This window comes from Chlamydotis macqueenii, chromosome 3 (genome assembly GCF_036417535.1).
Source record: "Chlamydotis macqueenii isolate bChlMac1 chromosome 3, bChlMac1.mat, whole genome shotgun sequence".
In the NCBI taxonomy this organism is placed as follows: Eukaryota; Metazoa; Chordata; class Aves; order Otidiformes; family Otididae; genus Chlamydotis; species Chlamydotis macqueenii.
Window position 1 is genome coordinate 72856009 of NC_141558.1, and position 23411 is coordinate 72879419.

The 23411-nt window shown below is 38.8% G+C and overlaps 1 protein-coding gene across 5 annotated transcripts in view; it reads left to right on the forward strand.

The window, feature by feature from the left end:
- NVL (nuclear VCP like) overlaps window positions 1-22251 on the forward strand; it is a 47021-nt gene extending 24770 nt beyond the window's left edge. For 2 of the 5 annotated variants that reach the window (XM_086743972.1, XM_086743974.1), the window contains 5 exons: window positions 10378-10484; window positions 14674-14750; window positions 16207-16295; window positions 20136-20206; window positions 22022-22251. In XM_086743972.1, coding sequence (XP_086600098.1) covers window positions 10378-10484; window positions 14674-14750; window positions 16207-16295; window positions 20136-20206; window positions 22022-22066 — 389 coding nt within the window. In that variant the 3' untranslated portion in view covers window positions 22067-22251. Of the gene's footprint in view, window positions 1-10377; window positions 10485-14673; window positions 14751-16206; window positions 16296-20135; window positions 20207-22021 lie in introns of those variants that run through there. The other 3 variants (XM_086743975.1, XR_015258071.1, XR_015258070.1) reach the window with 3 other exon arrangements.
- The last annotated feature ends 1160 nt before the right edge of the window (window positions 22252-23411 follow it).

The window sequence follows — 23411 nt, forward strand, 5'->3', positions numbered from 1 at the left end:
TGGTCATGACAAGACACAGTTGTTTCATACTTGCATATATTAAGTAAGGACAATATGTAGAATTCTGATGAGAAGTGGCTTAACAGGGAAAAATAGTAACATAGCTACTTTGGATATAAATTGGAAGATGAGAAAGTTAAAATATTTGACAGATTGCTTCAGTCCTGTAGACTAAGGAAAATTCGGTCTGAAATCACCTAAAATAGGCAACCTTGAGGTGTGTTTTTTTTCCAACAGTCAAAAAATTCAAAAATTTTGAGGAAAAATTTCCTATCTCTTGAATTCTTTGCACCATGACAGACTATCAAGCCTTCTACATGGTGAAGTATGAGCAGTAGATGTTTAAATCTGTATCTGCTTGTAGAACTTCTTAGATTTAAAGTGGTAAGTTTTCCTGGCATGAGCTTGATGATACTGAACTGTCTAATCCAATGTAGAAAAGAGAATAAGGTTATACAATGTAGCACATCTATTTATAGATACAGTTGGATGTACCAAGGGTGTTAGTACTAAGGTCATCAAGTTGCCTTAGGAAAGAGATCTCTTGCTAAATTAGTTATGCTAGTGCAGGTATTTATGTCAAGCAACCTTGTTTGTGAGTGTTTCTGAAGGGCTTCATGTCTAATTGCTGATTACGGTAAACTCGTCATTATCTCTGACTGGTAGCTCGGGCTGTGAATTCCGATACTTGTGAAGTTGAGGAAACATCTGCCTTGACTTCCTGCAGTGCCTTGACTTCCTCGGGTGTACCACGGGTATACATGGTGCAAATGCTTTTAGGGCCAGTGCGTGTAAGTGGCACTGTTCTGAGCTAATGACTCCTCTCATAGAGGCAGCTGAGTGCAAGTTGTTTAGCAGCTTTACGAGGGCCAGTTTAGAGTAAATGTTGTGCAGATGTTAATTTCAAGATATGAATACTTGTGTGTGGCAGGTTTGTCCGAACTTCCAGCTTTTCTGGGTTTAGCTTTACACTGATTCAGTACTTGCTTATGGGTCTCATTTTCATGCGTATATGAAATAGGCATCTGTGCAATTGTTAATCCATCCCTTTATAAGCCTTATACTGGATGCAGTTTTACCATTATGTTAGTATAAAGTACCTCTAATGGTTTGGGCATTTTTTGTTTGTTTGTTTTAAAAAGTCACTGTTGCCTTGTTCAGCTGCAATAGCAGATGTACTGTTTTACTATACTGGAATAGTTAAAATTACAAAATTTTCCTGAGTATTGAGGGTTGAACTAATATTTGAGGGAAGCTGGGAAATCTGTAAGGCATGAACTCAGTGGTGTATTACTAGCCATTGACATTGATGAAAAAAAGTGAATTTGAGGTAAAAATGTGAAGCACAAAGAAAATGCAAAGGCAGAGATAACATATAATCATCAAATTGAAGGGTATAAATATATCTGCCAATTCTGTAACTGGAAGTGAATTGTATCTTGATAAAGGAGTTGTTTTGGCAACACAATTTTTATTTTATTTTTTTTTTCTGAATGGCAAAGCTTGGCACATCCAGCTTTTGCTAAAGGAGGCAATTTGTATGTGGTTTGGGTAGGATGGATCTCTTGCTTCAGAAGGATATCAGCTGTGTGTATGAATAACACTTCGGATAGGTTTAGACTATAAACTTTTGCTGTGCTATCTTGTAGTTTAGCCCCACTCAGGATCAAGCTACACAGTTTCTCTCTCACTCCCCCCACCCTCCAAGGGAACAGGGAGATACAATATAAGAAAAAAAGGCTCAAGCTTTGAGATAAGGACAGGGAGAGATCCTTAAAGTTACCATTATGGGCAAAACAGACTTGACCTGGGGAAAACTATTTGTTTATTATTAAAACCAAAGCAGGATAATGAGACAGCAAAGCAACTTCCGCCTATCCCTCCCTCTTCTCGATTTAACTTCATTTCAATTATCTCCACCTTCTTCCCCCGAGAGTGGCACAGGGGGAAAGAGGGAATGGGGGTTATGGTCAGTTCATTGCTTGTTGCTTTACACTGCTCCTTCCTCCTCAGGGGAAGAACTTCTCACGTTCCTCCCCTGCTCCACCGTGGGGTCCCACCCACGGGCCACAGTCCTTTGTGAAACTGCTCTGGCATGGGTCCTTTTTCCACAGGGTGCAGTCCCTCCAGAGCAGCTGCCCCAGCAGGTCCTCCATGGGCCACAGTCTCCTTCAGGCATCCGCCTGCCCCAGTGCGGGGTCCTCCATGGGCTGCAGGTGGATCTCTGTTCCTCTGTGGACCTCCATAGGCTGCAGGGGGACAACCTGCTCCACCATGGTCATCACCACGGGCTGCAGGGGAATCTTGGCCAGGAGCTGCATTACTCCTCTCCCTCCTTCTGCACTGACCTTGGCATCTGCAGCCATTCCTCACAAGAAAAATTCTTCACAACAGGCAGGCAGGTGCCTCTCAGGTTCTCTTCACATCTCCTCTCCACTTTTGCAGCTGGGCTGGGCTGAGTTGGGCCCAGTTGGCTGCCTGGCAGGAGGCCAGAGCGTGAGGGACACAAGGCCCACAGGGTTCGTGCCTCCCCCTCTCTGCCCCCGCTTCAGCTTCTTCACAACTTGTCTCTTCTTTTTTTTGTTTGTTTTTATTTTTCGCCTTCTTAAATACGTTGTCGCAGAGGCATTATCAGGGAACATTCTGCCACCCATTGGCTCAGCCCTGGCCAGCAGCAGGCATGCCCTAGCCCATCTGAGTTCACTGGACAAAGGGGAAACTTCTAGCAGCTTCTTGCAGAAGCTGCCACTGTAGCCCCGCCTCCACTAAACAAAACCAAACACATATCTGCATTTATCAATGTGAAGAAATACAGCTTCCAATTGGTGCAGCTTTTATCACAATTTTTATTGAAGTTGTGGTTAAGTTGGGGAAACTGATTTTTCTCTTGTGTAGTTTATTCACTGTTCATGAGGCTTAGGAAGAGGCAGTGTTCACCAGATTACATTTTGCTAGTATGGTCTGAGTACTGAATAGGGGCACACTGCAGGTAGAGATCAGTGAAGTCTATGCTCATAAAGCACTCTTACTGCCCTAAGAAAGAAATGTCCAAGCAGAGACCTGTAGGAGAACCATAGCTTATACTGGCCAGTATATTTAAATGATTCCTGCAAACAATAAAAGTGGTGGTGCCTCAAAAGCTCTTTTGCTTATAAGTCTGACATTTGTATGCAAGATTTTTCTGTCATAGTTATGTTGAATAGAGGTGCTGGGGTGGGGGGCGGGGGGTGTAACATAAATCTAAATAATATATATGTCCCAGAAGGACTTCCTGAAATCTTCCAATGTGCCGGTATTTTGAAGTGTGAGATCTCATCTTTAATCCATGTTAGTATAATCTAATGGGAGAGAAAATGGTTTTTTAAGATGCTTCTTTTTTAGAGTGGTTGCATGCATGGTAGCTTTTGTAGTTGGTTGCTGTTACTGTTCATGACTGTTAGTGTATGTCGTCAGCATTTGTGCTGGTTTCAGCAGGAATGGAGTTAATTTTCTTCTCAGTAGCTTGTGTGTCTTGGATTTCGTGTGCGAAGAATGTTGATAAAAACACTCTGATGATACGAGGAGTTGTTAATGAGACCAAGGACACTGTCTGGCTTTCCAGGTCTCGTTAAAGTCTCGTTAATGTGCAGATGCAGGAAGCTGGGTGAAAGACAGACAGAGTAATTGATCCAAACTGTCCAAAGAGAGTATTCCATGCCATAAACGTCATGCTCAGTATATAAGTGGGGGTTGCCCATGGGAGGGCGCATTCTTTTCTGGCATCCATTCCATTCGGGTATCCATTCAGGCACCCTTGGCATCCTTTTCTTCTCTTGTTTGCTGGCATTGTTCCCTCTACCTTGCTAGCTTGCTCTCCCCTCTTTGCTTCCTGCTCGTTGTCATTCCTGTGATCGCTGCTCAGGACGGGCTGCGTCAGTCATTCGGACATCGGGTGGTGAGAAATTATACATTGTTCATTTTGTATATATTAATATCCTTATATTCTGTTATCTTTGTAGTTTTTAGTATTTTGGTAAACTGTTTTTATCTCAACCCACGAGTTTTCCTTTCTTCCCAATTTCTTTCCCCCATCCCGCTGGGTAGGGGGAGGGTGAGTGAGAAACTGTGTGGCGATCCGGGCTAAACCACCACAGCATTGTAGTCTCAGAGACGATTGTGCCTAAAGAAGAGTGTTCTCTCATATAAACTATTATTATTATAGGGAATAATGGTACCAGCAGTAGGGTAGCAGTGGCTCAACCGGTTTCAATATATGTTCCTGGCAGAGTTGTTCCGGTGAAGTGTTTGCACCCACCCGTGACAAGGTATCATTGTGAAATGGTGGTGTCTTATAGATCCCATGGCGAGGACTGCCACATCTTTTTTTTTTTTTTTTTTTTGTAATAGCCTTTAAGGACTTGGAACGCTCTAATTCGCCTTTTGCCAAAAGGGCGGGGACAGTAGATTGGTTCCTTTGTTTATCATATACAGTCTGCAAGTGGTAATTCTTACTCTGGCAGTGCTGAAATAAGCCTTTGATCTGTCCTTAAAAGCAGGATGTTTGAATGTTTTTTGCACTTACTCAGTGACTTTGAAAGTCCTCTGTAGATCTTTCTTGACTACTGCTAAGTTATCAGGGATGCAGTATTCCCAACTCAATCTCTTTCCACCTAAATGCAGAACCAATGACAAACTTTGTCTGAAGAGGATTAAACTTGTAAAGCGTTCAATGTCATTAAAGAGAGAGAAAAAAAAAGAAGCAGAAATGTCATGTCGTGTTAGAAACTTTATGGGTCAGAATAATTATATTCTTTTTTCAGTCTACTTCCTTCCCCAAATTTGAGACTAAATATTTACAAAACCATGAAGTACTACTGATAACTGAGGTCTGTAATTTCCCACAATTTTTTAGTTACCAAAGAGAGTTTCAGTATTGGATGCTGCTTTCTCCTCTTACTTTCCCGGGCTTTGAACATCTATAAACTCTTTAGAGAAATGCTGACCAAGGCAGCAGCAGCATTTACCATGGGATCTAAGGAACTGTATGTGACTTGAGGAAACACATGAGAAATCCAGTGAAACACTACAAACCAATAGTGATTTAAGCTTTATGTAAATTGTGACGATGTCTTTGCTTTTATTCATGGTCTTTTTCTCTAGCTTTTAAAAATTAATTAATAGAATCATAGAATAGTTTGAGCTGGAACAGACCTTCAAAGGCCATCTAGTCCAACCCCCCTACAAGGAGCAGGGACATCTCCAACCAGATCGGGTTGCTCAGAGCCCCATCCAACCTGGCTTTGAATGTTTCCATGGATGGGACATCCACCACTTCTCTGGGCAACCTGTTCCAGTGTTCTACAACCCTCAGTGTAAAAAATGTCTTCCCTATGTCCAGTCTGAATCTGCCTCCCTCTATTTTAAAACCATTACCCCTCGTTCTACCACAACAGGCCCTGCTGAAGAGTTACTCCCCATCTTTCCTGTAAGCCCCCTTTAGATACTGGAAGGCTGCTATCAGGTCTCTCCAGAGCCTTCTCTTCTCCAGGCTGAACAGCCCCAACTGTCTCAGCCTGTCCTCATAGGATAGGTGCTCCAACCCCCTGATCATCTTTGTGGCCCTCCTCTGAACTCTCTCCAACTAGCCCATGTCCTTCTTATGTTGGCAGCTTCAGAGCTGGACGCAGTACTCCAGTTGGAGTCTCACAAGAGTGGAGTAGAGGGGCAGAATTGCCTCCCTCGACCTACTGGCCACGCTTCTTTTGATAGAGCCCAGGATGCAGTTGGCTTTCTGGGCTGCAAGCGCACATGGCCAGCTCCTGTTGAGCTTCTTGTCCACCAGTACTCCCAAGTCCTTCTCCTCAGGGCTCTTCTTGATCCGTTCTCCACCCAGCCTGTATTTCTGCTTGGGATTGCCCTGACCCATGTGCAGGACCTTGCACTTGGCCTTGTTGAAGGGGGGTTGGTCTTCTTGCAAAATTCCCCTTCTCCTGTTATTTTAGAGCTTAGTCCTAGTTTCAGTGAATTCTAGTTTTCTTTAGCAAGTTTATGTTGGTTTTCTAGCTATTCACCTGAACCACGTGTTTTGAAACACGGTTAAAAAAATAATCTTCAGTCTCTGACAATAGTTACAGTTTTGGTTTGGGTTTTTTGTTTGTTATGTTTATACCTATTTATACATGTTGCGGAACTAAAGGTAAGATAAGATCTAAGAAAAGCAGCAAATATGTGAGGCTTGGAACAATTTCTCTCATGATAGTTCTAATTCATAGAAATTGTATTTCTGCATTTCACGAGCCCTTGAATGTTATATATCTTTCACAGTAACTTTAGTGGAGCGAGTTTGTTGTGTAGGAGCAAAGTTGTTAACTGCAGTGTTCATCTGGAGTCTCAGAAAACCTTTTAGGGCTTCTGAGCCTACGTTCCAGAATGTCACAAATGTGAGGACCTAGATCTTACATATTTCAAATATAATTTTAAAAGCTCACTTTAAAAAATGAGTACAGGAGAAGTCCGATGGACTCAGCACAATAGTTGTCGTTGCTGGTATGCACTGAACTTTCATTTCAAACATTGTTGACTCTTGTACAGTTGAGATAAAACATGAATAATCAACTGGAAATGAGTGTGAGACTAATAGAATTTATTATAGGACAACAGGCTGTCACATTATAGGGATTCATGCAAAGATACTTTCAGTAGAATTTAATGAAGACCATAGAAGTTTGCCATAGTTTGGAGGGCAGTATAGCACGCTGAAGTATTACATTATTCTCTAGAGGCTAATGCCTGTTTTAACCTTAACAAACAAAGCAACAAAGTGGATGTACTCTAAATGTCGTCTTATGTAATTTTGCCAAATTATTTGGAAATTGGTGCTACTGGATTCTAATGACGTAGTCAACATCATTGATTACATCAGAAAACCAAGACAGAAAATGATCAACTAGACATTTCTCTTAATAGAAGTGTTGTGTGTTACTACATTTCCATGTTTCACGTTCAAACTTGAGAGATAAAAATAAGCTTTGAGATATCTATGATAACTACCTTAATTTAATTAAAATCTTAAATGTATCTAAAATTAGTTTACTTTCTTCTGTTTAGATAAGTTTTGAGATAATAGATATGGAGAGAACATTATGATTTATCTGGATAGAATGCTTTGAAATTCCTAAAAAGGGAGCATTATTTAATTCTTTAAACAGATACGAAATGCATCTAATGAGTGAGTTTGACTGATGAGTAAATACTGATTTTCTGTTGACTGACTTGAATTTTCAAGAACTTCAGGCCCAGATCTGAACCAGCAGAGTTCAGCCTGAAGAAGGGAAGGCTCCAGGGAGACGTTACAGCAGACTTCCAGTACCTAAAGAAGGCTTGTAAGAAAGACAGGGAGAAAATTTTTAGCAAGGCCTGTTGTGATGGGACCAGGGGCAATGGCTTTAAAATAGAGGGAGGTAGATTCAGACTGGACATAGGGAAGACATTTTTTACACTGAGGGTTGTAGAACACTGGAACAGGTTGCCCAGAGAGGTGGTGGAGGCCCCGTCCCTGGAAACATTCAAGGCCAGGTTGGATGGGGCTCTGAGCAACCCGATCTGGTTGGAGATGTTCCTGCTCCTTGTAGGGGGGTTGGACTAGATGGCCTTTAAAGGTCCCCTCCAACCCAAACTATTCTATGATTCTATGAGATGGGGAGTGTAGATTTGTGTTTTAAACTTTGGTACGATCTTCTCATTGTAAACCACCATTACTGCAGCTTATTGAGTTAGTATGAGTTGTGGTAACTCTTTGAATGTGAGCAGTGTGATCATTTACATACAGATGGGTGAATGCATCTTTAGACCATATGACTAACTTCATATTGTTGGACAAATAACGTGGCAAGTGCTGTGTTCTCAGCATGCAAAATGGAAACAGGATTTTCCATATCAAGCTTAATATTTTTAAAGAGCTTTTGAAACTTTAGAATAGGGAAGTTGTCAAGTGCATGGTGTTGTAATGCAATCCCTATTGAGAGAATTTGTTTTGATGCTTGTAATTGATCTGTTGAGCAAACTTTGTCATCTCATCTTAATAATGTGGCAAGACTTCTATTCACAGAGACACAAAACCAGGAAAGTGCATTTGTGCTAAAAGCAAGATAAAGTATCTTCTAGCACTCTGCACAGACATATAAGAAATATGTTTTTGTCTGGGCTTGCTATGGCACGGATTCTGTTTAATCCTGGTCTGTATTAAACTAATACATCAAGTTCTTCCTTTTTTTTTTTTTTTTTCTTTTTCTTTTCCTCACCTTTCTTCTTGCATTCACAATAGCTGCTTTTTGCCTACATAGATGCCTCTGGCCATGACTGCTGTGTCTTGGGAAAATAAATTGCTTTTGTCCAAGAAAAAAGTAGTGGAGCAATGTTTAACGCATCTCATTCTACTTTTTCTTCTTTAAACATGGGTAGGAGAGAACTTGAACAAAACGTTCTTCAAGCACAGGTAGGAGAGAACTTGAACAAAACTATGCCCATCTTTAAAAAGTGAATGAAGACTGCACTGTGGCAGGATCAGGTAGTTGGAGTCTTGGCAGAGTTAAGCAAACTTTTAAAATTTGAAATAAAGGGATAGCTATGCTTCCATGCTACTGTTTTGGGGTTTGGGTAGTGGTGCGTTTTTTTGTTTTGTTTGGTTGTTGTTTTTTTTTCCCTTTTGCACATTTGTACAGTAAGGATTAACAGCTTAACTTTTCCCAGTTCTTCACCTTTAATATACCTGAATGCATGTAGTTTGTCTGTTAGCTGCATTTTGTCAAGAGGATGTAACAATAGAGAGGGTGTTAACAGCTTCATTTGGAGTCCTTGATAGTTTCCAGCTGAAGACTTAGATGTAACTTTCAACTGTTACTTTTGGATAAGGTTCTTGCAATGGCTACCTAACACATCTGTATCGCTTACAAACTTCAAAAAAGTCTATTACTAAAAGTACAGTTTTCTTTATATCTTCTATGGGTGCTTTTGTGACTTTGCTGTTTACATTACTGTAGTATATAGGATATAATAGAATCATTTAGGTTGGAAAAGACCTTTAAGATCATCGAGTCCAACCATTAACATAACATTATCAAGTCCACCGCTAAACCATGTCCCTAAGTGCCACATGTACACATCTTTTAAATACCTCCAGGGATGATGACTCAATATAATTCCTTAGTGAAACAGAGCAAGTAATACTGTCATTGTTTTTGGTAGATGGGGAAACAGGGCCTCCGGAAGCATCTAGAAACATTATCCAGGCAGTTTGTGCTGAAATACGGACAGGAATTGAGGTCTTTTCCAGGTTATACGCCCTGTACAGATTATATGCCTCTTGTTATACCAGTAGTCCTTAGTATTTATGTCATAGAATCATAGAATGGTTATGCCCACTATCCTGGGCAGGGACACCTTCCACTAGACCAGGTTGCCCAAAGCCCCATCCAGCCTGGCCTTGAACACTTCCAGGGATGGGGCATCCACAGCTTCCCTGGACAACCTGTTCCAATGCCTCACCACCCTCACAGGAAATAATTTCTTCCTTATGTCTAACCTAAACCTACCCTCTTCCACTTTAAATATCCTGACTTACTGTTTGTGGAAGTTCAGTATTGAAGCATGTGATGCTTCTAGAGGCTGCTAGACATTTCTATATTTCTATTACATTTAGGCTTTGAATGGTTTTCTAGAAACATTTGTGATTATTTTTAGTTTCTTACTTCTCCACACATAATAAAATTTGGAGTCTGTGATTCTTCCTGGGAAACAAATTCTGTACTTTGCGGCTCTATTTTGTGTTTTCATGGGTTTCCTATTTTAGGGTTCAGAAAATTAATACGTAGTAGAAATGCAAATGACCAGTAAAATTAAGTTTATATATGGGTACTTATGATTGGCCCTGTGTACTTGTTGTCCTTAATTTATCACTGTGCCTTTCAAGAAGATTTGCAACAGTTAATATGGGTAGAGTTCATTCCAATAGAACAAACTGGAAGCATTTTTTTTTCTTTGTCATGAATTGATGTGGAATACTCACTTGACCATGCTAGGTATGACAGTAAAAATATTCTGGTACTGTATTGCCAAAGATAGAGTTGTCTTAATTTGTGAAGCCATGAAACCGGTATTTGTGAGGCATCCTTGAGCAGATGTGGCTTAACTGTACTGTGTAATAGAGGCTCCTACTTGACAGAGACGAAACTGTTTCAGTCAGCTATTTTAAAGCTCAGAGCTTCACATCATGGCACAAATGCTTCCTTGAATCTTGGTACAAGTATGCATACTTTCCTTCTCATGTGTACACTGTCTTAAGGGTGTATCTCATTTCTGGATAATGTTTTCTTTTTTTCTTTTTTTCCCCCCCTCCCTAAGATATTATTGACCCAGCTATCCTGCGTCCTGGTAGACTGGATAAAACACTCTATGTGGGTTTGCCACCACCTGAAGATAGACTTGCTATTTTAAAGACCATCACCAAAGTGAGTATTTGGAAATAGATTTTTATCTTGAAGCTTGGTGAAATGATTTAATGCAAGTGAAATTTTAGAGGATTGCAGGATCCTGTCTCATGAAACACTTGAGGTAATAAAAATAAACCATCAGCCGCATCTGCTGTTAAATTTGCTCTGAGACTGCAAGGGTTTGATAAATCTTCTAAGGCAAACCTGTTAAACATAGAAACTGCTGCCTTTATAGTCACAGTTTGAACAGATTTAATTAAAAGATTCCTATCTGTGTGAGTAATGGGCCTAGAAGTGTTTTGTAAGCTTTTTGGGGGGGCTTCCACACATTCACCATAATGATTCACTAGCTCCGGCTTTATTTGCTCAACAATAATTGTGACACTTAATTGCCTTTAGGATTAAAGGAAGCTTGTGATGACAAGAGATTGTAGGTCAAAGTAAATGTGAAAATGTAAAATACTTGCCTTCATGGATCCTCCCTGTGGTTAATGGCACATACTGCCACTTCAGAAATTTGATTTATACAATTCTATTTGAATATTTCTTTCAGTACAGTACAGCAGTAATCAAGGCCTTATAAAAAGAACATACAAAGTATTATGTATGAATTACTCAAATATTTCCTGTGTTTTCTGGTAGATCAGCATTCATTGTTATGAGCAGGAGTCCTGTCAGGTTTTTTCTGAGCTGCAAAGGAGACCAAGTCTTCACTATAGAGAAAAGATAGCACTGTATTATGAAAAATCTGGCAAAAATTCTTTAGCAAATTTGTAAAGAAGGTAATTCAGACCTGCATAAGCATGAAGTTGTGGTGTAGGCACATAATCCCATAGGAGAATGCAGAAACTGAGGACTCATTCAAACATGTCCTTTCATGCCAAAATAGTTGTTCAAAAGTCAGACTCTCATTACAAATTCAGGATGTCAGACTTTCCTTCAGTTGTTCTATGCATTACTTCATGGAGGAAAAAAAAGTAAGTATGCTGCCGTTTGCTGTTAGCCATAGATCAGTTTCTTGTTTCTAAGTTTTATAAAAGTATTTCAGTTAAAATTTTTTACAACCCTATCCTTAAAAATGGTTGCTTTTTAAAAGACCTAGAGAGAATTTGAGTGTAACATCCATGAATAATTTTTCAAATGTACTGTAAGAAATTGTTTCTTACTTTCCCAGTGTTCTTTAAAAATTAGGCTTATATGATTGTTTTGACTTAATACAAACAACCTTGTTCTTCTGGAAGAAGTGTGTGGTAAGAGTCAGTCACTGAACTGTCTAAACAGAGCAGAAGTAAACATGTGCTTTGTTTTTTGACATACAGGTGTTGAGTCTTGCTCTCCCTGATTTTTGCTGGACAGTCTTTGGAGATTTGTAACTGTCTTGAGTGCTCTCACTGTAATCAGTGGTGTAGGAAAACAGTGCAGCAAAGCTTGGTGCAAGACTTCATGGGAGGGGAAGGTGATATTAAACAAAACTGCTTAGAATCATAGAATGGTTAGGGTTGGAAGGGACCTTCAAAGGTCATCTTACTCTCACTCTCTCACAGATTGCACTTGCTCAGACGCTCACAGCCACATAGAGTCCCAAAGATGTGTGCATCCAAGTGGTAGGGCCAGGATCACTTGTGTGCAACACCGAGGATAAGGAATTCTGTGTTGAGTCCTCACCTCATCTGTTAGAGAAAACTGTTTCTAGATTCCCTTTAAGAATCGTGCTTACTTCAGCTGCCATAAATCTTGGGCGAGGTAGCTGAAAAGTGTCTTTGCTCCCTCCTTCTGGGAATCTTTGTGGCTACAGTCTTTCTTCCTGTTGGGATCACACCAAGAGGAGTGGCACATGTGATGTGGTAACCTTGTCATTATCCTGTTACCAGAGCGTATTTGTCTTCTGCTGACAAACCACCTTTGCTGTGGCCTTATCTGATCATGGGCCTTCTTGTGATATAAGCAACACATTGCATAGTGTTTACCACCTTGGTTCCTGTGGATCCTGTCCTTGGTTATGAGGGCATGTTATTTTTGGAATGTCAGAAACTTCCATGCATACTTAATTCATACTAGTCTTAATATTTTGGTTACAAATCTTTTTAGTGAATGAGGTGTTAAGTCTTTAATGGATTTTTTTTTTTCTCAGCTCTTAATTAAGAGGCTAGCAGAAATGAGATATAAACACTCTGAATGAGTCTTTTTCCTTGCGTGTTTTCGTGTTTGTTCCGTGAGGATGCTGGTGCTGTTCTCATGTTACTGCTTCTGCAGTCACCAGAGTTCTCGTAAAGCTACATAAAGATTTGTGTTTCTAGTGTTAAGAACAAGGAATAGGTTGTTATTTCTTTAAAAATGTACAGGAGTTAGCTGCAAGAAGAACATGGAATACAAAGAGAGGAAAATATGTAAAATTAATTGAAGTAGCTTATTTTTTGTCAGACTTCATCCATGCATTCTAGGTAAGGAAATGTGAAAAGTCTGTGTACAGGAAGACTCGCTTAAATATGTGCTCAGGGCCAGAAAAAACAAAATGTTTGGTGCAGATGTGAGTGGCTTGTGGGTGACGGTATGCATTCCCAGAAATCCCTGAGGAATACATGCACAGGATGTGGAAACAGAATCATTGCTGAGGGAAAACATGAATGCTTGCAAAGGCAGCATGAGGAGGAGGAAAGGGGGTTAGGAGGAGGAATAGGTTGAAAGGAAGACAGCATAAATGTAGGTTGAAGCTTTGTTGTGAAAGAGTTTTATTTCAGTTAACTTGTACAAATCAGTCATTTTCAAATTGCATATTAATTATGCAAGAGAAGCATGTCTTCACATGTTCAAGTCACTAGTGTACTTACATTCCTGCAAGCTGTATCAGGCTTCTCTGGTGCACGTACTGCTGAGCTCGTCTCCAGAGTAGGCAGATCATCCCACTCAAAAAATGCCCAACATATGTTGCTACTCAAAGCAATAGGTAAAACATTTCTTTTTAGCAGAGAGGGTGTCTCTCTGGCTTGCAATATGTTGCTTGTATCACAAGAATTACTAACATGTCCCATATGAAATTGTACGAGGCTTCCTTGTTTCCAGGTTAAAGTCTCTCCTTTCAAGATGTTTCAAAATCAGGCTGTTCCTTTGTCTTTTTGTTGTTTTTTTTTTTTTTTTTTTTTCACCCCCCTTTCTAACTGGTATTCCACCAAAGATTCACTCAAGATTGCTCCCTTACTTTGCCTAGCGCTTCATTATCCTGCTGTCTGTTAAGTATTCAAGGGTTTTAACTTGCCAGTTACTATACATTTTATTTTTTTATCTTGAAGGTATTGTAGCTATATGGTATATTAGTTCACCTGAAAAAGTCAGAAAAGAATTATATGAATCTGTGCATTTCTGTCAAATGAGTTTCTGGCAGAAATATATCAATTGTGTCAAAAAGTGTCCCTTCATGTCTAAACGCAGGTATTGTTTAGTACTATAGACATCTAGAATCTCTGTACTACCATGATACTACTTTACTGTTGTCTAAGCGTAACAGGGAGATCTCCATACTTATGGTGTTCGATAATTTTGTTGGCAAGTTTTAAATATAATTCATAATGTTGTTCAATGTTTTTTGCTGTTGGAGATGCAAGAATAATAACAAAAGAAACCACTTCTGGGATCTTTATGGAGGAAGCAGTAATAATAACAGAAGAGTAGTGTCAAAAAGTCTACAGGAATGTCTATGGTATATGTAAACTTCTATGAAATCCAGAATGGAAAAATTCTTAAGTTTGAAAATGTATGTCTAGAACATAAAAGATATACAGCTAATTCAGTCTTAAAGGTTGTAAGACTAAATGTACGTGCTTATTGCTTAGCTATTTCATTTCAACACATACTAAAACTAGAGCAAGTTCTGCTAAACAGTGCTGTTGATGTAACTAGCTACTTAAGGCATGTGCACGTGTCAGTGTTATATTGCCCTGTGACAGGCTGGCCATCATTTTGTTAGAGAAAATCTAATCTGTTGGTGGGAAGTTAAAATTTAGCATTATTTATTATGTCATAATTAAATGTTATTAAGGTTGGTTGCCCTTCTTTTTGGTTTGAGATTACAAACATTAGTATTTGGATATTTCAGGGAATTTGTCAGGCCCCTATATGATTCCTGATTGATTAAACTTAATCACTTCAGGGATGGCGTGTGTAAAAAGTAATGTTTTCTTATCCCCTCTTTTTATTATCTCAAATTCTTTAGGATGGCACCCGGCCTCCACTAGATACTGATGTAAGCCTTGAAGAAATTGCTTATAGTCAACACTGTGATTGTTACACGTGAGTAGCTTCTAGTATTGACTTTAATATTTAATGTGCAGTGCCAACAGTCCTCTGATGCATGATAATGCGTGCTATGCTGTTGTTATTAAGAGTATCTCATAACTTTCAGAGTTTATAAGCCTTTTCCTTTATGCTATTTTTCTTGCTTTTACTTGTGCTTTGTTTTCTGGTGAGTCAGTAGGAATATATGGATGCTAAAGTCTCTTTCATCTTCAACAGTCATCTTCACCTTGTAAACACAGATCAGTAGAGGCCACTTTTTCATCCTGGCTTTGTTTGGGTTTATTTTATAATTCTTGCATAATCTGAGGATAAAAGAGCACATAAGTTGTGGACAATGAGGAGGAAAGCAAATTAGTTAAACAACCATAACCAACTTGTTCTGTCACAGCTGAAAGCAATGTGTTTGACACAGTAATGAGGACCTATTTCAACTTGTGCTTTGGGAATACCAGGCTGGGTTTTTTAGGAAAGCCTGATAGCCATATTTGTCTGCATAATTTGCAATTGCATTTTACAAAATTTCTAAAAGCTTTAACGTATTAAATGATTTATTAATAGTTAATGATTTTTGGGAGTTCGCAAAAGATAAAGTTTATGACATGCTACTTGTCACAATATTGCTTTTGAATCTTAGAAGTGGAGGCTGTCAGCAGTAATGATTTTTAGTTTGTTGTTTCATACTTGGGAAAGATGAGTACTTTTTATTTCCCTTGCCCTTTTTGCTCACTGTCCTTTTTGGGGGGTGGGGTCATGGGGAGGTGGTGTTTGGTTTTTTTTTTTGTTATGTTTGGATTTGTTTGTTTGGGGTTTTTTGTTTTCGGGGTGGGTTTTTGTGGGGGTTTTTGTGTGTGTTTGTTTTTAAAATACAGCTGTATTCCTAGCATCCCCAAATGAAGCATGGTGAGTTAATTGTTACATTTTCTTTGGTGACTTGTACCAGTTTGAAGGGTTGTGAAAAGTTCAACAGCTGGAAACTAGAAAAAAATATTTAGACTGATCTGACCATGTTTGTAGATACTGTTATTTTAATAGAATGTTAACTAAACTGTTGATCCAGCTTTGAGCAAGGCAACTCCCTTTTTAATAATGGGCAATTCCATTTGAATCTTTCATAACACTGATATAAGAAAAATGTATCATATTCCCACCAAGTGGCACAATATCAGTCAATCCTTTGGCGTTTTCAAGGATGCTGGGTGGGGTTTTTGCCACTTCCCTTGCTTCTCACTTATCTGATCTTAGTCTGTGGCTATAGCTGGAGGACATCACTCCATAATAAAGGCTGCAGCACCAGGTAGTCCTTGGACCTCTTTCCAATGTTCTTGAGATGAACCTTTATGACAGCACAACCAGTCTCTTACCATCACTTGTAATGTCTTACTTTTCTATATGCGATCAGCAAAATGAGAGAAATTTATCCTAAAATAACCTATTCTGTTTGTACCTGTAGAGGGGCAGACCTTTCCGCTCTGGTGCGTGAGGCTTCAGTTTGCGCCTTGAGACAGGAAATGGCCCTGCAGAATACTAAAAGCAAGAAAGGTAAGAAAGCTTTACAAAAACCTTAATTGAACAGTGAGAAGACAAATGGAATGTAAAATATTTAAGGTAGCTTAAGGCAAGCATAAATGTGTGCATGCTGTACATAAATAACTGGTGCCTTCTGAGCCAAACAAAAGTCAGATTTGTTTCCAGAACATATAAGCATCTTTGAAGTAGATGTAGGGGAGAGTACAGGAAAAAAATAGTTCTCATGAAGGTTCAGCATATATATATTTTTTTTTTTCCTAAAAGAATTGATCCTTGTAACCTTAAAGAAAAGGTTATGTTAAACAGTAGTATAAACTGACCATTTTTATGCTAGACTGTATACATCTGCCAAATTTCCACATCACTATCAAAAACTAATTGTACTGACTTATTTGCAGATTTGAGTACAGTTGTAACTGCACACACACTGATCGCATACCTTTGGTACACAATTGTATTGTGTAACTGAATACATGCATCTAGTAGTAACTGGCACCAGGAGAATCTGAGTGCCATTTTTGATCGTAGGTGTTTAGCTCATCAGTGGCTCTTGCCAGGACTTTAACAGGGAGTTATAAATTATTTCAAGTACAATATCTCCCCTTTCCTTATCTTTCTGCACTTTTGTGTTGTGTATTCCTGGTTTTTAAAGGTTTGTTTTTTTTTTTTTTTTCTGTGCAGACAGGAAAATGTAATTGGAAATTGAAACTCTTTTCTATAAAATCTGTGTGCATATAGACTTTTTCCAGTAATTTTCACTTGGTATTTTATCCTTAAGTCAAAATGCAAAGCTAAGATATAATTGTGACTTTTCATATTATGATTTTGAAAAATAGATTAGGCTTTGCATTATGCCTCTAACTTAAGAACCATGCTGGAATTTTAATGGCTTTGGATCATTCTTTTTTATCTGGTACATATCCAGTCTCATCTGGTTTTTAACAACAGTAGGTTAACAGAGCTGAATGTTTGTATTTCTTGTTTTGAGAGAACTACCATGTTTATTTAGGGAGGTGGGGAGAAACAAACTATAAAAACCTTTACTATTGTTTGACTTGGTTACCCATTTTGCTTGGTGTAGATGGAAGAAGCTCTTGATTTGAGAGGGAAATTTCTGAATTTATTCTCTGGTTTTAACATCTTTGATCCAGTCTTCTGTATTCTGGATGATTATAATCATTTTATTTCAGCCTTCACATTCAGGACTGCAGCCTGACCACTTATTGTATGGATGTGTTGGCAGCTACCAAGTCCATAATATATGCATAGTTTGATCTGCATATTTATAGCAGCTGCTTGTTTGGGGATGTCTTTGGATTTCCAAGATGTCAGCCCTGGCTGGTATGAAAGTATGTAAGGTGGTTTCTGATTTGAGTACTTACTTATTCATTTGTATCTTCAAAAGAGTAGACTTACTTAGTCTTATTTTTAAAATATACCTGTTGAGATACTTTGTTATTTCCATTTATCATTAATTTATCAATACAAATTGTTTTAAATAACAAAACATTCATACCTACTTATTCAGACAGAATGGTTTTGTCACCAGAAGTGAAGACAAACTATGTTTGTCAAGGATTCACCTCTACTCTGCTCTCATGAGACCCCAGATGGAATACTGTATCCACCTCTGGAGCCCCCAACATAAGAAGGGCATAGACCTGTGGGAGAGGGTCTAGAGGAGGGCTACAAAGATAATCAGAAGGCTGGAGCACCTCTCCTATGAGGACAGGCTGAGAGAGTTGGGGCTGTTCAGCCTGGAGAAGAGAAGGCTCTGGGGAGACCTTACAGTGGTCTTCAAGTACCTCAAGGGGGCCTACAAGAAAGATGGGGAGAAACTCTTTAGGGAGGCCTGTTGTGATAGGATGAGGGGCAATGGTTTTAAAATAGAGGGAGGTAGATTAAGACATAAGGAAGACATTTTTTACACTGAGGGTAGGGGAACACTGGACCAGGTTGCCCAGAGAGGTGGTGGATACCCCATCCCTGGAAACATTCAAGGCCAGGTTGGATGAGGCTCTGAGCAACCTGATCTGGTTGGAGATGTCCCTGCTTCTTGTAGGGAGGTTGGACTGGATGGCCTTTAAAGATCCCCTCCAACCCAAACTATTCTAAGATTCTTACGTTAATGCAAGTAACCAAGGTACAGATTACTGACAGCTAAATTCTCCATAGTATCGAGCATTGTGCCTGCTTTTATTACACAATAAGCATGAATTAAACTACTTTACCTAGCAAGAGGTAGAAGTATGTTTAAACCTAGCCATAGCTCCTACTTCTACATTAGGTCACAGACTGTTTCACCTTAACTTTTTCTGATACTGATCTTCCTAGTTAATGAATGGTGTTTTCTTCTTTCCCTTTCCTCCCTCCCTATAGTTGAGGCTATATATTGTTTCACAATTTGATTTAGAAGTTATGGGCTTAAAAACAAAAGTGAAAGCAATTCTCATAGCTTCATTTTATTATTTTATGGAGTTTTGATGACTCAATCTTAAACAAATTTGGCTTCTGTGAAAGACCCATGTTGAAATTTTTTTTCCTTACTGTAAGTAGTGCTTTCTTCAGGAAATAAGTTAAAATGCTGATATTTTAAATTTACATCTTTATTTATTACTGGTATAACTTTATATAGTAGTGGGAATCTTGAATAAGAGCTGATGAGAAAGAGCAGCGAGGTATGTTTAGTTCAGTGAACTTCATCTTTACTTTTAAAGCAATTAATAATAATTGTTGACAATTTGCTGTTTTGTTTTATACTTATGTGAGTTCCATCAGCTATGTAGTCTTTTGCTATATCAGCAGAAGATAACTGATGTTCGTTAAACTCAAGCTTCAAATATATTAATGAGGAATCTAACAGTTTTTTCCACATCTGCACATCCCATTTCACATTACAAACAAGTATGCAAAGGTAGTGCCAGCACCTATCTGTGGAAGCAAGAAGTGTCTTAATAAAATAAATTAAAAGTGCACCAAATGGACTCGAGACATACGTTTGTTACTTCTGTCATTTCTGGTACCTCTGCATAACATTAGCATTGTAACAAATCTGTATAGTAGTGGCATCTTGGGATTCTTAAGTCTAGATTAAAAAAGGTACTTGCTTGTGAGAACAGAGGAATCCATGATTTATTTCAAGTATACTTACATTTTAGCATACTAAGAAGAGACCTGTTCAAAAGGTTATTATTACGAGTAATTACTGTGGATAGCTGCATTAAGGTTAAAAAGGCAATTTGCATAAACTTAAACACAGGAGAGTTGTAAAAGTGAAAGCTTTCATCACTTCTGGGTAATGCCAGACAAGGCAATGATATCAAGTCAATTATTTAGGAACTGAGCATCCTGTAATAGAATTGGAATGATAACAAAATATTTTCTTGGTACTTAAGTAAATAACACTCTTTAGGGAAGCTTAATTCTAAATATGTATAGAAAAAGGCCAGAAATGGAAGCAGCAGGATTTGAGGCATTCACTTCCAGAAGGGTTAAGGGACTTGCTTTCTAACTGGATTTGACATAAGCTGTAGTTAACTTGGCATCTTTGAGAATTAAATTCTCAATCTGCAGGTGGAAATGCTAATACCAAAAATAACTTTCTGAAACAAGTAAGTGTTATCTGGCTTCAGGTGCAAGGGGTAGAGGGATTGAGATCTTGCCTAAGACTATAGACAGGAGGCTACATAAAATAGAGTTCAGGTGTTCGTAACACTACTAAATTAAATCTCATTCACCTGACTAGCACACAGCTAGTTAGGCTTCATGAATACTGCCTTGAAATACATGCAATGATTCCTTGATTGTCACTTGCCTGCAATTTTAGTCATCTACTATGCTTTATTCTTCAAGGAGTAATCAAGATTTCCCATAAACACTTTGATGAAGCTTTTAAGAAAGTGAAATCTTCAGTATCAAAAAAGGTAAGACAAGCTTCAAGTACGTAAGACTCATTACTCCCCCAGAAAGGATACTCTTTTTATGACAGAGACTAGGGGGAATAGTTAAGGCTGCAGTATACTTGCACATATTTCAAACTGACACTACCTGTTTCTGCATTAAACAAACCTGATGGTTTTTTACAAGATCAGAAATTAGTCTCCCTTTTCAGCTGCAGATGATGCATTGTATGTAGATGGATCACTACACTATCAAGGTTATCTTTGAGTATGGCATCTTGGACTTCTCATTCACATTCCCAGATTAGTTATTGACCTGGCCCTAACCTCTTATGTCTGCGGAATTTTCAGTTAAAAATCAAGGCATTTAGAGTGCATCATACCTTGCCACCACCTTTCCCCTGCCAGATGGATGTGACACCCAAAGATGCTCAACCATTTCTGTTAATGTGCAGAAGAATTTTGAGTTAAGAAATAACTAAGCTGTTTATGTCCTAGCAGTCTTTTAATTATTTGTATTTGTCAAGGAAGTTTGTTTTAAAGGTTTCCATGTGACCTGTTATTTTTAATGACTGAAAGGAAAGCTGTTCAATCATCTTAATTACAGTAATTGAGAAGTTAATATATATAGGAATTATTATTGCTGCAGAGCTTTTGTGTGTAGGTCTCTAGGTTGCCAAGAATATACTGCAGCCAAAATACATTAATATATTCACTTTGAACTCTAGCCAGAGAGAAGCTAACTATTTCTTTTCATTATTATTGTATGTTGATGGTCAGTGACCTTTTCTAAAATTTAGAAGTGATCTTTGGCTCCAAGACCCTTTAAAGATCACACTGGTTGTTGTTTTCTTCCCCTTTGTTCACTAAGCAAACAGTTCAGAAGGAACAGACACAAACTTAAAACATCTCCTCTAACTTAGCAGTCACTGGTATCAGGATTTACTTCCGGTTCTAAAGAGTTAACCAGAAATGTCATTCTGTATCTCAAAGGCAGATTGAATTTGGCTAATAGATAGGAAGTAGCATCCGGAAATGGGAGATCAGTATCTTGTACTCGAAATTTCAAAATACCTAACAATTTTTCAGATGGATATAACTGAAATATAGGTTCTGAAACATGTGATATTCAATCTGACAAAAGCTCTATGCACCTTCCTATGAATACTGGAAAATAAAAGCAGCCACATCTCACTGATTTAGTGCTTCTAACTCTTCTTTTCCCTCCCATACACATCTGAGTTCAGTTAACTTGCTTTTGGTTTAATTGGTTGACTTGAGACAAACCAAAATAAGTTGTTCTTAAAGCTATGGACAGACATCACCTTCTGAAAGCACTTATTTCAGTGGAAGTTAACATCTCTAAGGATTCTGTTCCTCAAAACTGTCTTTTTGAGTGACTAGTGAAGAGGATTAAAGAACAGTTACAGGTAAGTAAGTTAGACTAGAAAAAGTAAGTGTTGCCTGTTCATTTTGGCATAACTAGATGGCAGAATAAAGTGTCAATTCAGCAGCTTCCCTGGTAAAGAAGGCCGTATCTTCTTAGGGAAGCTGCGATCTGAACATAGCATGGCAATATTAAGTGGAAGAATTGTGCCAAAGGCTTCTATTAATTACATATCATTGGTGACTGTCACTGGAGAACCTCATTTATGAGCCAGGGTAGGGTGGTTTTTGCCTTATTTAGGTTTCTGGTGGTAAATGTTTTAAAATACAGCTAGTGGCTCATACAGCTGGTTTGTTTTACTTTGTTAAATATATGTAAAATCACATTTAAACATTGCATTATTTTTTTTACTATTGTCTGAAGTGTTTTTTCCCTTATCTTGGCACTGTCAGGATCAAGTAATGTATGAAGAACTGCGTCAGTCACTGTGCAGGTGATACATTTGGACCATTCCCAAGAGACTTGTTCTACACTGGTGGAGAGTTTTGTAATACCTGTGCCTGATTTCAAGAGACAGGATGGAAAGAAGCTGTACTAAATCTCTCTCAACTTCTTAAACTGTACCTATTGCTCTAATCCATCCTTAATTTAACTATTTCCAGAATAAAAGCTACAATACACACTTCCTGCTTATAATCACTTACATTTTTAAAATGAATGCTTTTCATGCTGAAGAGGTAATATGATTCTGATATATTCAGTGCCCTTAATCAGAAATGCCTTAGAGGCAGAGAGGCTAACCCTTCAAAGTGTTTATGCTGCTCAAGTAGCTGGTTTCAACCATGAACAAAAATAGCTATGTTTTCAAGAACAAGGACTCTGGAAGAATCACTGGGAGAACAAGGCTGTGAAAGTAGACTGAGAAAACACTGCACTGTGTGTTACTGTATCATTAATCATGCCTTTCCTAAATACAGTGACACATTCTGATTGTGCCAGCACAGGTTCTTGGAGCTTTTAATAGCTTCCCTTCACCTTATCAAAAGAAACTATCCACAGATTGCAAGCTGTCTTTAAGTTATCTAGGAGAGAGTAAAGTTTGGAAATGTGAGAAGTGCCTTGATATTGTGATTTAACCACCACCTAAGAGACATTTGAAAGAATAAGAGTTACCTAACAGACAAATTTGCAACAACAGAAAATTCTATTATGGATTTGAATTTCTTAACTCACAGAATTCACAGAATTATTATCAAGATTGGAAAAGACCTAGAAGATCATCCAGTCCAACCATCACCAATACTTCTCAGCTAAATCATATCCCTCAACACAACATCCAAACGTTTCTTGAACACCCCCATGGTCAGTGACTCCACCACCTCCCTGGGCAGTGCATTCCAGTGCCTGACTACCCTTTCCTAGAAGTAATATTTCCTAATGTCCAGCCTGAATCTCCCCTGGCGCAGCTTGAAACCGTTGCCTCTAGTTCTATCACTGTCTACACGAGAGAAAAGGCCGACCCCTAGCTCACTACAACCTCCCTTCAGGAGGTTATAGAGAGCTATAAGGTCTCCCCTGAGCCTCCTCTTCTCCAGACTGAACAATCCCAGCTCCCTCAGCCGCTCCTCATAAGGCCTGTGCTCCAGACCCCTCACCAGCTTCGTAGCCCTCCTCTGAACGCGTTCCAGGGCCTCAATGTCTTTCTTGCAGTGAGGGGCCCAAAACTGAACACAGTACTCGAGGTGCGGCCTCACCAGTGCCGAGTACAGGGGGACAATTACCTCCCTGTTCCTGCTAGTTAACACTGTTTTTGATGCAAGCCAGGATGCCGTTGGCCTTCTT